The sequence below is a fragment of the Uloborus diversus genome, chromosome 2 (assembly GCF_026930045.1).
Source record: "Uloborus diversus isolate 005 chromosome 2, Udiv.v.3.1, whole genome shotgun sequence".
Lineage (NCBI taxonomy): Eukaryota > Metazoa > Arthropoda > Arachnida > Araneae > Uloboridae > Uloborus > Uloborus diversus.
Window position 1 is genome coordinate 177775094 of NC_072732.1, and position 17148 is coordinate 177792241.

At 33.7% G+C, this 17148-nt stretch overlaps 1 protein-coding gene across 1 annotated transcript in view; it reads left to right on the top strand.

The window, feature by feature from the left end:
• Positions 1 to 6456: 6456 nt before the first annotated feature.
• Positions 6457 to 17148, top strand: part of LOC129216178 (uncharacterized) — a 120271-nt gene continuing 109579 nt past the window's right edge. The window contains exon 1 of the mRNA XM_054850357.1: positions 6457 to 7433. Coding sequence (XP_054706332.1) covers positions 6873 to 7433 — 561 coding nt within the window. The 5' untranslated portion in view covers positions 6457 to 6872. The remainder of the gene's footprint in view (positions 7434 to 17148) is intronic.

A 17148-nucleotide genomic window follows, 5' to 3' on the forward strand; every position in this document is an offset into this window, starting at 1 on the left:
TCCGCAGGACAGTCACAAAAAGCAAGATGAGACAATCTCTCGACGTCCGCCGCTAGCTCTTGCAGGGTTTCCCCGGTTTTCTGGAAACGGGACTTCAACTGGAGTCGGCTGAAATCTTTCTGGCACTTCTCACCGAAGCGAAGCTCCAACGCAGATGTGAGGGCGGCGAAATCCAGGCGCTGGCTGTCCGGAAGGGTCTGGAGAATGTCCGCTGCGTCCCCTCTCAGGGATGCTGCAAGATGACAGGCCTTGGTAGCAGAGTCCCATCCGTTCGCTTCCGCCACTATCATGAATTGAGTTTTGTAAACCTGCCACGAAGTTTTCCCATCAAATGTGGCAAGTTTAATGGACGGTCGAGCAACCGATGTGGGAGCGCCAAACTGTACAGAGCTGCTTTCCGCGGTCGCCAATCTCCTTTCCACGTCCTTAAAGATCTCCTCTTTTAGTAGATGAAATCTTCTATCTTCATCTTCAAATTTATTTTCTACAGCATTGAATCGGCTTTCAACGGTATTAAATTTTTCTTCAATAGCATCAACTCGATGCTCTATGTCATTAAATTTATTTTCCATCACAGTCTTTACCGAAATAAGGTCGTTTTTAATTTCTTCTTGGTTAGACGTTAAGTCCTTTTTCAGCAGCGTTAAATCGCTTTTTAACTGGTCTTGATTTGCCAACATACTTGCAGTCAGATCACTTTTTAATTGTTCTTGATTAGCCGCCATATCATTTTTTAATTGTTCTTGATTAGCCGCCATATCATTTTTTAATTGTTCTTGATTAGCCGCCATATCATTTTTTAATTGTTCTTGATTAGCCGCCATATCACTCTTCACAGAGGTGATTGCGTCAAGAAGTTGTTTTAATTGTTCATCCATTGCGCGAGTAATCACCATAAAAATAAAGTCCTAATTCAAAAAAAAGTCTTTATGAAAAAAATGTCCAAAGTCACTTACTCCAAGAAAGTCCAGAAGAAGCCCCACGTTGGGCGCCAAATTGTAACGGATTCGGTGCGACTTCCACTTTCTTGAAATGAAGACACGGTTCTTGATAAAAACACAGGAAATTTATTTACACTATGTACAGGAAAGATCTTCAACAACTGCTAAGTTATTCATCAGCAATTAAGCAATTATCACACAACACCGTAAACTCAACGTTTACACACGTATTTACTTCCAAATACGAAAACAACACAGCGAAATGCCTCGCTATAAACAGAGCAAAATGCTCTCGCTCAGTTCGAAATCCTCAATCGAAACTAACTGTTTATCCATCGCTAACGGCTTAAATACACCGAAAAGAATTTTCTCAAATATTCCACACGCTTCTCGAAATGCGTTGACCGTTATCAAACTTTATCAATGAACAAAAAGGGAATAGGGGTCGTATATTTTAGCCATATGAAAAAGGGGTTGTATATTCATTACGGGAAACTATTTACAGGTTACGTTCCTACAATAATTACTATTTACAGAATTTGTAACAATATATTAGAACTTAAAAACTCTCTATTTAGTAAATAGTTTAATATCTTTTGGTATTTTGACCATATTTATCGAATCTTCCACGGCTGATGAGCTCCGAATTCAACCTTTCAACTTTATTCTAATAATTGCTACTTTTAATTTTCTTTTTCTCATTGCTATTCATTGCTTGTGTATTTCATATATATACAAAAATATATTATTGAGAATTAATTCTTGTTTGTTATATTTGCAGCTTCTTACCCTTAAGGGCAGGTACATTGCAACTAAAATAAATCGTACTAATGAAGCTCTGCTGAGATAAATAATATTTCATGTATAATATAAATTATAAATCAAAGTATCATATACATTATAAATCAAAGTATCATATACATTATAAATCAAAGTATCATATAAATTATAAGTCAAATACTGTAATATGGTGTAAAAATACAAAATTATTTTATTAAGTCTTTTTTTTTTTTTTTTTGCTTTTGGTAAAATTGAGGCTCGTAAAACGAAAAAAATGAAGACACTTTTAAATACATATATGTATCTATTTGTTAAAGAAATTAATACACACTTAACTAATTTAAAGCGTTTCACTAGTGCAAATATTTAAAGAGATATCTTCATTTAGATAATACTGAAGCACTGTTCCTAATTACAAGAGATAGTTTTTTTTTTACTTCATACAATCTAGCTACACTGTTTACAAGAGAATGAAAACATGCAACCTTAAAGACGAACTATCAAACCTGACAATTTGCATATTATAACATTTAATTCATAATGCTTGATACATAAATGTTCAGCCAAATATTAACTGAGATTGACACATAAAAACAAAGTACACAATAACACTTATTTAAAGTTTTTTATAATCTTCAATTCATAAATTTTACAGAATAAAACTAGACACACTTGCACTTTAAATATGTGTTCTATGTAATGTAAAATATTTTCAAATTGCAATAGTTCACAACAAAAAAATGGTACTGAGGAAAATAGTTTTTTTTAACGAGATTTATATGAACTAAATATCTTTAAAGTAATAGAGTTGCAAAGCGACTTACCTATTCGTCGGTGGTGGTCTTTTGCAGGCTTTGGTCACCAAAAAGGTGATTTTTATGACAGAATAAAATTCTGCCAACAAAAATTACCCATTTGGTAGAAAAAAGAAAAGTATCCAAGAAAAAAGTAAATTACCTACACAAGTTGTGCGACGCAACGAATTTACATGGCGTCCTCTCGGCAGTTATTTGGTTTTTAATTTCAGTTTGTATTCCTTCCTCGAGCATGCGTCGAGAATTTGCACTTCGTACTTAAAAATAAGTGACATAGCTTCAAATTCAATCTCATGACGATACATAAGCAAGAAAATATAAGACTTTAAAATTATCTTCAGTGAATTCATGCGGGGAACAAAACTTCTACTAATCCCCTTGATGAGTGTTACTTCGCATGCATGAGTCAGCACTTGTTTTCATTGCGTGCTTTCGAAAGTTTCAGTTTGGATTTGCTGCTGGACTATAAAATTACCGTGTGAGCTGCGCATGCGTCGACTATTACTTTCTTGCTAAACGGGAAAGGTTTTTGATTATAGCAGAAAACTTCTGAGGGCGTACGATTCTGTGTATTACGGAAAACTTTTTTGTATATTCAGAGAGTTTTCCGAGATTTTTTACAGTGTAGAGCTCAAGCGAATTCCTAGAGATAGTATTGCCTAGCGTTGGCGGGGGGGGGGGGGGAGAGACAGGGAGGGAAGATTGAAGCATTTCAGATTAGCAAAACCTGCCAGGAATAGGTTAAAAATAAAGACCCCCCCCCCCCCCCACTGACTCTACGGCCTTTTTTCATTTCGAGAAAGAAATTGAGAATTTGCTCTCGTCACTTTGTCGTTGGGAGCACATATTTATGCGAAGTGCTTTTTCGACGATGAACTTTATCGAGAATCGTCACAGGAGCTCTCTCTCTCTGACAGTTCATTGTTAGACCTTCTTCTGCTGGCAACGACAAACATCGATGTTGACACTCCTGCTCTTGAAAAAAGGCGGATCGGCCTCAGTTTTCCCATTAAAATTTAAGCAAATTGTTTTTTATAATCCTTCTGTTTCATTGTTTTATAATTAATAATTCAACTATTAATTGTTATTGTATAAGAGGTAAGAGGTTATTGTACAACTTTTTAAAACTGCGGCCCGCCAAGTGATAAGTGACCAGAATTCTGGCCCGTGGGCTCTTTGCAGTTGGATAACCCTGATGTAGATGAATCCTTATCATTTATTACAATGAATAACCATTTTTAGACACAAAATGATACAATTGTTTATAAGTAAAAAAGTGCATAAATAATTTTCCGCATTATTTCTTAACAAAGGAATTGGTTCACTGTCATATGTTTCAATCGAGTGGTGGGGGGGGGGGGGGAATGAGTTAGAATGAAGCGCGTTCATGTAAATGTTGACATTAATAATTCAGTTTGAGTGGTGTCGGGATGACACTCCAAGCACGTCATAATGTTTGTTAGATTATCATGATTTTTCAAGGGTGTCCAATGTCCATCCTCCCGAAGGACAAAGGCGAACCGTACCCCCTCAACATCTAGGGAGCAACTTCCCCTCCCCCCAGCCCAAGAACGAGACTCGCTCTTCAAAATGAGATCGAAAACCCTCTAAAATCAACCCCCCCTTCCTAATGGCACGGTCTGCGCCACGAATTCCCGCCCCCTCGCGGACACCCCTGAATTTAAAGTACAATTTATTGCCATCATAGTTTAAAACTTTTGAATGGGTGGTGGGAAAAACGTTGTATGTTGAAAACGACAACATTTCACTACAGCCAAAAATCGAATCTGCTTAGTGCAATATACTAAACTGGCCCCGGAGAGCAACATACAACGTTTTTCCATTCATTTATCCACTCATTTCCATTTCCAAGGAAGTCCAGAAAGCAAGTTAGCAACATACAACGTTCACAACGTTCTTCCATCAATTTTGAACATTTTATTAACAAGGTCAATGCCAATTAACGCCTTCTCTGACCGTGTAAACAAACTAAAAACACAGGTAATTCATTCTTTGAACTTATATTCATCATTTTTATACTGAAAAAAAAAAGGTTGAAAACCAACATACAACGTTTTTCCCGCCACCCATTCTATTATTTATGTGAATAAGAACTTTTAGAAAGTCTGCATATTTGCATCGAATACACGAGATTATACTGTATTGAGAAAACTACTGTCATTTTGGTACATTGGCAAAGACTTGAAATGCTACAACATTTGAGGATTTAATCACATTTTAATTTAAAAAAAAATAATAAAATTTGGGACTTCGTGCACTAATTATCGATTAGTGTGGTAAATTTTTGATTAATTTCCTATTGCTTAAATTACTATAATATCCATATCAAAATAAAAATTGTAGGCAGAATAATGTATACATAAAAAAAGGCAAAAGTAAAAAAGGCTCGGGAACGATTTTTTTTTTCTGTTAGTCTTAGCACGGGTCTCACTCAGACCAAAAAATAATAATAATAATTTTTTCGTAAACACGCATTTCGTAGAATTTTCGGAAGCTAATCATTGCTATTTGAATGGTTTTACGAAAGATTTGATTAAAAGACAAGCAGAAATTGCAAATGCATCTTAGGTTAAAAAAAAATCAGCCCCTGTCCGCAATTTTGTGGTCTATTTTCGTTGAAATACGATTGATTAAATATAATTTAAGATTTATTGAGATGTGGGAGGGGGAGATAAAGAGAGATAGCAGAACTGAAGTAATTTATATTTTTTCTAAACACTCAAATCTACTTTGCGCGTCACCCTCCGGACTGGTGTCCGCCGGAACGGACCTCCCCCTCCCCTTTCACTCGTCGTGACGCAACTAAGTGTTATCTAGTAAAACCAATAAAGCAGTCAGCATTGATAAACCATACTTTTACGATTGCAGCTTCTGCTTCTTATTGTCTAAGAGTAATAGAAACTTTACCTTTTTCACAAAACATTCACAAACAAACTCGTTAAAAGTGAAAAGAATAGTTTTATTTGGAAGCGATTTCTTCTGAATACACACTTTACCGCACATTCAAAATCAAAGTGCAGAATAAAAATTTTATTCAAGAAATGAAAAAAGAAAAAACATTTCGAAAAAAAAAAATAATTTTTTTCTTCCTTTTTCTCAAAGTGTTTTTTTTTTTTTTTTTTTTGATCGCGGACCGTCGGAAATTTTAGAAAAAAAATCTCTGATTAGTGATGCCTTATTTTTCTTCTTCCTTTCCTTTTTTTTCCCTTAATTGTTTTCTCTCTTTTTTTTTTTTTTTGAAAAGGAAGAAAAAAATGTTGCATTTGTGGACCGTTAAAAAAAGAGATTACACCCACCTCCTCTCTTCTTTTTTTTTCCCTTTTCTTTTTCCAAAGATAAATAAATAAATAAATAAAAAGCTTTCGACTAGGGTACCGCCAAACATTCGAAAAAATTTTGCGAATAGATGAGGTTGGTTTTTCTTTTTCTATAAAATAGTAATGAGAATGAATTAATAAATGCATAAATTAAACTTTATTTGGTGTTAAAGTTACAAAAATATTCAAATGATAAGAACAAGGAAAGTAATTTTTGTAATAATTACAAATAAATAATACACATTGCCAAAAATAATAGAGAACTATGGAAATTAATTACAAAATTCACGTAAACGATGGCGTTTAGGATTTTTTTTCATTATCGTGTTTTCTTTTCTATCTTTTTTTTAAAAAAAAAGGAAATTTTTTTCAATGTGAACGAGCAAAAACTTCTGCGGACCGGTCCGCTGGCCCATCGGTTGAGAATTGCTGTCCAGGAACATACTTGGCGAGAATTCACCCTAAGATTTTGGCGACGTAATTCACCTGTGTGGCAACCATTTGCCGCGCGCGAGACAGGTTCCTTCGCGACTGAATCGGAAAAACAGAACCACTTGTATCAGTTCGAAGAGTGGTGCGGTCAGTTGACATCCGACGCGACAAGTAAACACGTTTTAGCAGGAGTGTGTGGTCATCGGACAAAACTGTGCGGCGTGGGAAAATTTCAAATCATCCTGTATCTGATAAAAGTTGGAAGTGAAGACTTGTGTTTTAATTATTATATATTTTCATGAAAAATAGTTAAAATTTTTAGTCGAAGGATTTTTCCTATTTAGATGATACTATTTCTTTCCCCAGGCGGCAGAGAATCGCAAATTAATAAGTTGTTCACTTTATTCAGCATGCAGATATTTTGATGGATTGCTTGACACAAAATATCTTGGTGCAAGTATGCTTTCTGTGTGACTGATCGTGTTGGATATTCCTCCACAATTTGACGACTGTCTTCAAGACTTCCAGTCATATGTGCTGAAAAGAATCATAGATCATTTTCAGATATGAGCAGTGATAGTGAAACGGGGCCTTCGCCCCTGCCTTCCCCTATTTTTGCGCGCTGCAGTCCTGCTAGGGGCACAGTCGCCCGTAGGTGTCGAGAGTTCTACCTGAAACGCCTGGAACGAACTGCCAACATGCAAAAGAGATGGAGTATTTGTGATGTACCTCAAGATCCCTGCTCATTCCAGGGAGACAGATTAACTGTTGCCTCGTCGCTTCAAGATGTAAATAGAAATCTTAACGAGTCCGAATGTGAGGATCGAACCAATGTATCGAACAATGAACAAGGTACTCTAGTTCCAATTGAAACCAAATTGGACGAAACTAGTAGGAATAACAGTGTAACTGACGTTCTAACAAATGGAAACAACCGTACTTCGAACAATGATGTGGAATTTTCCAAAGAGGATAATACCAGTACAAGCCATAGTACCCCAAAAATTGACGATGCTGCCAAAATGAGTTCTAAATTTAGTGATTATAATAACACATTCGACGGATATCCTCTAAGGAAATGTCGCTCAAGTTTTGATATTGCCATGGACAGCTTGAGAAAAGAGATTGTAAGTCAATTTTTAATTTTGTTTATTTGCTTTACAATTTATTGAAAAGTTAATACTGTAAATTAAAATTCTGTAAAATATATGGTAGCTCATAGCAACCTTTGCTTTTATTTAAAAAATGTTTTTTTTTTTTTTTTTTAATTTAATATCATATTGTCGGCGTCAAGTCCAAAATTCCACTTTTGAACATTGGTCACTCTAAAAGAGGCGTATTCAAACGGAGAAATTTGAAAACAAAAATCCCTCCAAAACTCTCAATTTTTCCTTTTTTTTTTTTTTTTTTTTTTGACAAAAAAAAAAACTAAAATCAATCATATCATCACGAAAACCTAGTAATATTCCCCTCCGAAATTTTTCTCTGGCTATTTCACTGAATTTCAACTCTTTGATCGTTGTGAAAAATAGCAAAACCTTTTTTATAGACTCCTAATTGTTACACTAAGTTTATTTATGTAAATTTTAACATGTATAATTATTTTACACCATAGAAAGTGTAAAGTATAATTACTTGCAGTGATTCATTTTTTTTTAAATTTATTTCTTTATTTTTCTATTGACTAAATGACTTCTGCCAGAGCGCCGACGATATGACCTTCTGATTAAAAAGAATCAGTTCAATATTTTGTATTGAAGTAAATACATATTCAAAAAATATATAAATTTTGTCGATAAATTTTAAGGCAATGTTGCATAATCACGCATTAATATACCTTAAATAAAACTATCTTAACTCAATTTTATTATAAATTCTTCTTCCTAATACCCTATTTCAGTGATGGTGGACAATGTCCATAGCTTCTTGTGCTCTAAAATAGTCCACTGCGAGAAGAAAACAGAACCTCATTATTATACATCGTTCAAGTTTGTTAAAGGTTTTAAGAGAGAGATCAAACTAACCGTTTCGAGATTTTTTAAAAATAATCTTCAGACGCTCCAAAATGTATATGCTCAAAACATACCATATGGAATTTTTTGCGTTAGAACTTTCGAGAAATTGGTACACCGAAGCAGTTTGTTTCCTTGTCTATTGTTCTGTTAAAAAGTGAAAAAAAGAAGAAAAAAGGTCAATCAATCATGCTATTCTCCAATCAGCATCATGGTTGATTTATTTTTGACATTATATTATTATTTAGAAGTATTTTAAAAACTTATTTAAACATCCTGTTTTACGTAGTTTGTTGTGTATCTCAACACAAAAAGCATCCCAATTAATTTTTTTATGTTTTTTGGTATCTGCTTATTTTAATGTCTCAGATACAATATTTATAAAAGAAGAGATTCCTTTTATAAATATTGAAGAGAAGAGAGAGAAGAATTTTATTGTAATTTCAGTTGTGATGTTAGAAATAATTGCTAATTTTTAAAGCATTTTCAAGTTATTATAACATTGATATTTGAGCACATAAGACTTGAATAACGTGTCATCTTTAGCAGGTTTTACTTATCTTGTACTATAAAATGTCTCGATCCCCCCCCCCCCCCCCGCCGACTGAGTAATAATCCTTTCCATTTCCGTCTCCTCCAAATTTTCATGTGTTGGATCGTTTTCCAATTTCGGACCACAATATTATAATACTGCCAATTGAACCCCACTACGAATCCCATATTGAAAATTATTTTTCACTTTTTTTGCTCAGAAAAAATTAAATTTTCAGCTCTAGTTATCTCTATCCGAGCCTGGTGTGCACAATAGGGGGAAGTGGTCATGGCGCAGACTGCGCTATTGAAATTATTAGGGGTGTTTTTAATGCATTTTTCTCTCTTTATGGTGGATTCTCATTCTTGGGGATTCTTTGTTGTGTTTGGAGAGAGTGCACAATTGCTTTTGAAGGGATAATGGACACAGGACATCACCTCTGATCGGAACAGATTCGAAGTTTTCAAGAACTTCGAATGTTCTCTGCCTTATTGGCCTTTTCCTTTATTAGAAAAAAACGCATGCATCTAGGTCGTTGTGCCCCCAAAATGTGCTATGAGCATTTGCACAAATTGTTCGAGAAAGGGAGAAAAAACGCTATTTTAAATTTTCTTCAAATCAAACTTTGTATTCAATTCTAATTTCATGGTAGTTAGCGTAATAAACAAGGTCTGACATTTATTTTCATAATATAACGCGCAATATTTCACGCATATATTTTCAATAGTTCGCTTGCAGACGCTTTTTTTTTTCTTTTGTAAAATTTTTGCCGGATTTTAAAATTTTTCGTCACAGAAAAGAAAATATGAAGGATAGGATTTACTGCACATGCTGGGTTTGGGAGACGTAACGATGATATACGCAACCTAATTCCCTGAACATTCGATTCCAAAACGTATGTTTTAAATGTTTTGTGAATATTTTTATTATTTCTCTTTTCTTCATTCTCTATTTTTGGCAAAAAACAAATATAAAATAGAAAAAAAAATTCTGACAGTTTATCAGCTAAAACATTTTTTGCTGTGGATATTCATTATAGAAAAAATACTATAATGGAAATTGAATGGAGGAAATTGAATGTGTGGAAAGCATCGAGATAACGCGTAAACTTGCAAAATATATTATGCGCTCGAATAAAGCTGCACTAGTAAGACTTACTTGCCAAAGTTCACATACTAGCACTCCTTTAAGGGAAAACTCTGAATAAGGGACACTTTTTCTAGTCCCAGTCCCTTTGAATAAGGATGTCTATGCATTTGCCTCTCATTAAGGGACACTCCTTTTAAGGGACAGTCACAGAGAATAATTAGCAAAAAATTTATGTATGAATGCATTAGAAATATTTAATCTATAGGAACTCAAAGTTCCCTTTTTGTCCAAAAATTAACTGGTAAAAATTTTTCTTAACATCAACAGGAAAATACACAAATAAGTATTCTAAAATTCATTGCTGAGACTAACATTCATGCTTTCCCCCATTCATCAATTTTTTCAAAAGGGCTAAGCCCTAACAGATAATGCCCATTGCAAGCTTCGTATAGAAAATATGAAATATGATGACAATTTTTCACATTGTAAATTATATGACATCAAACAAATCCATGTAACACATAATTCCAAATTGTAATTTTCGATAATCAGTTACAAACATTTGACACTACAAAGTTTTAGATACAATTATATTATAATTTTTTTTTTCAGTTTGAATAATTCTGAATTTTTATTTTATATACATATAAGTAACATTTTCCGTAATTAATCTTAAATGTTTTTAGTTTACGTTTATTAAAAATATATACAGAGTTAACACAGCATGCATGAATTCATCTACCTCCGAAGAAGGGACCACCTCTAATTAAGGGACAAATTGTCCGGTCCGCTTAGTGTCCCTTATTGAAAGGTTCTACTGTATATGGTTAAAGGGTTACTTGCAAATCTGAAGCATTTGTGAGTCATTATTTTCTCAAGTTTATCGATATAATGTTTTTTTTTTTTTTTAGAATGCCTTTAAATATTCACTTCCTTAAAGTACTCATTGAAGCTTCAAGCCTAAAAGTACGACAGTAATTAAAAATGCATTCAGTAACTCTTTACTGAATCTTTATCTTTAAAAGTAGTAGGTACGTTTTGAAAAAAAAAAGTTTCCTCAAGAATGGTAACAATGAACGTAAGGTGCTACTTTTTATCTTTGAATAGTTTCCAAAACATTCCTGCAAAATTTCCCTCTAAGGCCAATATAAATTTATGCAGTTAAGAAACTACAAATATCATTACTTTTAAAGAAGTGCAAGCCCTCTTTCCGTCAAAAGAACTTAGTATTTAGTTCCTGCGTCATTTCTTTACTTCATTTATAAATGTTGACACACCGGTTAAATGGCAACACGGTTAAATACATAAAAATTTCGTTCGAAAGGTTTTCTCTTAATGTTAAAAATTAAAAATGGCACATACTAAGTTGTAACTAAAGTAATTTATATGGTCTTATTCGCAAAATATTGCGTAAAGCTTTTTAGTTTTTATTTATTAATTTTTCGATACTAAACGTATCTCATTAAAAATGGCTCGATTTAACTAGAATCTCACATTTTATGTTTCAGAATGCATGGGTTCACATTTTGTTCACTTTTAAAGTGATGAAAGTTCATTTGAGGTCATTAAACGTTTATATTTTTTAACTATTACTTTGTAAAAACGATAACATTTTGACGTTGAATCAATTTGATACATTAAAAACACGAAATTAGTGGCTTAACTTACCGAAATAAAATTATTATAAAAATACAAGCACTTAAATGTAGCCATGTAACATAAAAAAGACTCACTCCGTTTTCAAAGAAAGCAGCTGAAATAAATATAAGCATCATCTTTACTAATAATAAAGCTCAAAGTTTCTCTGTCTGGATGTCTGTAGGATGTCTGTAATGCGCATAGCGCCTAGATCGTTCGGCCGATTTTCATGAAATTTGGCACAAAGTTAGTTTGTAGCATGGGGGTGTGCACCTCCAAGCTATTTTTCGAAAATTTGATTTTGTTCTTTTTTTATTTCAATTTTAAGAACGCTTTCCGGAGTAAAATTATCATAAGATGGACAAGTAAATTACGAAATTATCATGACGTGGAATGGGAGAACGAATGAACATAGCCAATTAGCGTGAAATTCGTCATCCATTATTTGTAAATATACAGGTGAACCGAATGACCTTTTAATTTTTCAACTACGAGCAAAGCCGTGCGGGCACCACTAGTTTTCTTTTATATTTTGACAATGTACAGTGTACACTGCTGTGAGCATGTAAACCGCAGTATCTGCAGAAATGAATTTTCAAGATATTTGAAGAAAAGCGGTTTGGATTCAATACTTACAATAGGGAAATGTTGTGCCTGGACACTTTTTTCTTTTAGAGGAAACCAAAAGAGCACACTCGCGCAGTAAAGCAAACGTACAATAGATGGCAAAGGTGTTTAAAAAAGAAAAAAAAAGAAAGAAAGAAATTTTTTCATTGACTCCCCTTTACCTGCCCACAGCAGTCGAAGTTTTCATATTTTGATGCGTTGAAAAGAAAAATCTATCATCTACAAAAAAAAGCGCTTTTTTTTTTTTTTGAAATTCCTATCTGAAAACAAAGTTGTTTTGAACCTATCTGGCTGTTCGAAAACTGATTTCCTCCACACATTTCTATCATTTTTAACGTCCGTCATTTTCGCAGTTCTTTAACATGAGTATACGTGACGGCCATTGTTAGAGCATGCTTCGGGAATTATGTGGTTCCGCTAAGTTACGTCAGACTTGTTTTCCGCAATAAGTATCGGCTTATTTCCCGCTCTTGACATCACTCGTACTACCAGAGCTACGATTATAAAGAGAAAAACATTTTTTCTCCCACATAGCTAATACTCGTTGCGAAAACAAGATTAGGGAAATATTCGGGGTATTTATTGTAAAAAGGCAGCAGTAAAACAACTGATCTGATGACGTAATGGTCAGGAACGCAGAGAGTCAAGGCAAGGCGGGGCCCCATGTCGCCGGGCCCCTTCCAACCCCCCCCCCCCAAAAAAAAGAAGGTAAAAAAGGAAAAGGGTGAAACAAAAAAAAGAGGGGGGGGGGGGGTGGAGGAAAAAAAATCAAAAACTGCTTACTAGAAAACAAATTAGGGGTAACGGCGCCAGTAACAGACATGCTTAAGACATCGCTCTCACGTTACTTCAATTTTCTGGGTCTTTTAATGTATTTTGACTTTTTTAACTATTTTTCTATCATGCAACTACATCTCATCTAACGTTGGCAGCTTCTGGATCCTCTGAATCCTCTTAGTTAATTCTATTTTCATTTGTTCAATTTCGAAAAAAGGTCCGACCCCCCCCCCCCCAGTAGCAGACACTGAATCTGATGATACCCAGTAACAGATAGGATGAGAAAAGGATGAGTAATTGACACGATTCCCCTTTTCTCTTTAAAATGTGCTAAAGTTCTTAATTTTTAGAACTAAAGCCTTATTAAATTCAAATGAACACGAAACAGGAGGCAGACCTTGTGGTGGCTTCATAACCTTCAACTACTGCCTTGTATATGTCAACTGGCTCAAAAAATTCGCTATGATAAAACTAGATGGTTGAACCTTTTTCATGAGCCACAGCAACATCAGTTTTACCCGCCAAAAGAAGCAATACTGCCGTGCAGCAACTGCAATTTTTTTTCCGTCATGTGTTGTACTTTAGCTTTATTGTACAAGCTTGCTTATTCGGTTTCCGCTGATAAAAAACCGCGAAAAAAACGTCTAATTCCAACATTTTCCTATTGTTAGTAATTGAATCCAACGCATATTTCTTCAAATATCTCAAAAACTCTTTTCTGCAGATACTGCCGTTTACCTGCTCACGGCAGAAATAGTGCTGCAAACATTCCTTAGAATAGCATAATTGGAACATTCGTCAAATTACGGATTTTTTTTTTTTTTTTCTGGAGATCAGTTTTTTAAATTCCAGTTTCTTGCTTTATCCGTAGAAAAAGAAAATATGAAAAGATAACGGGCTAAACCTTTTCTACCCATTTAGCAAATATACTTATCTAACTTAATGTTTTAAAGTATTTTGAAAACAAATTATCTGAATTTTCAATGATACTTTCATGTTAACGCTTCCATTTTTTTTCCTTTCTCATTCAATTACGTAAGTTCATTTCTGAGTATGCAGTGTTCATCTCACAAAACGAAGCAATACAAAACTTCTTTCTCTTTAAATATTATTTCCAGCAGCCTACTGCTAAACGGTAATTGCGCTGTTGAAAGCTGGAATTGTATGTCACGGACATACAATTCCAGCATTTAATTAAAAAGAAAATGTAATCCTTACAGCGAAGAAAAATATTCCTTCACCATACAAAACTTTTGCATTTTACTTGTTTTTCTAAAAGCACCGGTTTATCCAAATCGCTCTTCTAGCAAAAGGGAGCAAATCTTACTGCAATTATTCATCCGTTTCATTATTTTGTTTCTTAAAAAATTGAGACATGCAAATTAGTTTTTAAATCATGTCTGATAGTAAAGCTTATCTTACTTGAAGTTTTCTCATTTCAATATTATGAGCCCATTAAAAATATTTTCCGGGTAGAACTGAGAGTCAGACACCATTGCATGTTAACAGGTTTCTCTTCACTCCGTGTGCTGATTAATATTGAGGATGAACAAACTTGTATTCCTCTCAACAATAGATTTATTTTGTTTTTTAAACCTGAATATCGGCCATCCACTTTTTTTGAAAACTGGATGAATTTCAAAAAGAATATTTATAAATAAAATGGCTCGTTCTCTTCTAATTCTGAAAGAGTGATTTTTACGATAGAAAATATAGGTTTTGATCGAGAGTTGGGTAAAATTTTGTTCTTACGAAAAGTGTATCTTTCTCTGAACTCTTGCTCGTAGCATAATTTTAATTTTAAAATTAAATACTTCTTCAAGTTATAAGCAAGACCTTCTCCTTGCCTTTTATAAGCATTTTTATGTAATACTTCTTCATCAATGGCCAGATTCATTTTTTAGGACCAATAGCTAGCAATTTATTTATCTTACTGCAATAGAAAAATGTGTACAAAATTATACACTAATGTACAACAATCTTTTAATGAAAAAAAGTGTACAGGCTCAAAGTTCTTGCATTAATTTTTTTTTATGCCAATCTGTGTCTTTTATAAGTTCATGTTTTTCCAAATTTGGTAAAGCTGATTCTTATGAAGTTTTTGAAATCGTATGTTTGACACGTCAGGCAGTGAGAAGAAAAAAAATATAAGTAGATTTTTTAAAGATTCTAATAAAATGCGCTTAATGTTCAGAGCTAGGTTCATTGAATTATTTTTCTAAATCATGCTTAGCAGGAACTCACCAAGGCTACTTGTACCATCTCTGGCCCCATAAAAGAGGATAAGTTCTCCTACACTCTGTATTGATTATCTCCCAAATTTTTAATTTTTGGCACTTTGATCCTTTTACTTTTCACTGCCTCATATGATCTAAAAATATCACGCAACTGGTCGGCATTTAAATAGATGTAAATAACATCAAGTTTATAATCTCTCTTGCCATGAAAAACGACTCCAATCCACGTGCTTAAGTTACTTCTTCCGGGGAGTAACCAGCTATAGAAATGCGAAACCCACGATGATTACATATCATTACTTTCGTTATGACTATTCTTAGCCGCAGGCAGCATGAGCATTTGCACCAAACTGCTCAAAAGTCAAAACGATTCAACACCCTCCAAAGAAGATACCAACAATAACATTCCTCTTCTCGTGTTGAAATGGGAAATGGACAGTTGAGGGATCCCCCGGTGCAAATGACTGGTTTCAGCAGCCCATCGTACTTCAGCTGGAAGTCAATAGTACCATTTTCCAAGTCCAGCACATCCGTAAACACGGGGGTCTATGGCCTGCGAAATGGGCTTGTGTGGGTGGAAAGATCTCGGAATGGTTCGGTCATGATTTGAACATAACCTTGGAATTATAAAATGAAGGAACGCGTGATAGTTTTTCTACTTCCAGGCAATGTTATGAGTTTTAAATCGGTAATTCTTACGGTTTGTGTGCTGTTGAAGGTATCTTTATTGGTGCCGTTTCTTCAATTATTTCAATTGTAAAGAAGTGTTTAGATTTTCAATATAAGCATTAAATAAACCATAACATAATCAACTAAATTCTTTTTTTTTTTTTCGATCATTGGTGTAGCAAGGGTTGTGTGCTACTAAAGATAAATCTATTGGTGTCGTTTCTTCAATTACAGTCGCAGGAAGTGTTTAGACTATCAATATAAGCATTAAATAAACCATTAAACGATCTTTTTTTTTTTTATTAATGGCGCAGCAAGGGTTGCTGTGCTACTGAAAATAACACCATTGGTGCTGTTTCATCAATTATTTCAGTCATAGAAAGTGTTAAGACTTTCAGTATAAGCACAAAATAAATCATAATATGCTTATAATGAAAGTCTTAACTTTTTCTACGACTGAATATCAACTAATTTTTTATATATAAATTATAAATAAATAATTTATAATTTTTAAAATTATAAATGATTATAATTTTATAAATTATAATAATTTATAATTTTAATACTTATTATTTTTATTTATAAACATTAAAAATAACACTAATTATTTTTATTTATAAAAAAAATAACTTAATTAAAAAAATTAGTTGATTTGTTTATAATATAATCAACTATTTTTTTTATTAGTGGCGCAGGAAGGATTGTGAGCTAATAAGATTACTCCATCCATGCCGTTGTTTCAATTACCGCAATCGTAGGAAGTGTTTAGTTTTAGACTTTCAATGTAAGCAGTTAAATAACCCAGAACGAAAATGAAACCAATTTTTTTTTGTATCAGAGGCGCAGCGATGGATGTTTAAGAGATCAACCACCTCTTCCCGCCGAGTCCTCAATTTTGATCCATAATGCTAATCCATGCATGATATTTTATATACATGGAAAGAATTGTAATGCTCTCCCCCCCCCCCCTTAATGTAAATTATGGCTGCACTAGTGCTTTGCCTAAAAATTTCAAGCATTTTTTATATTCGGTTGATATTCATAATCAAGAAAGAAAAGGAAAATATTAGACAAAGAACTTTTCATTTAAAGCTTTTCATCCTAAGATTTTTTTTTTTTTTTGTTTTTGTTTTTCACTCAAGATATACCATTAAATCGACATAGTAATAGTGGTATGGAAGTGGATTTATTTTTCCCACTAAAATCTTCCGCAACTAAGTTTCCCATATATGTCCGTTATTGAGGTAAGATAATGAATTGC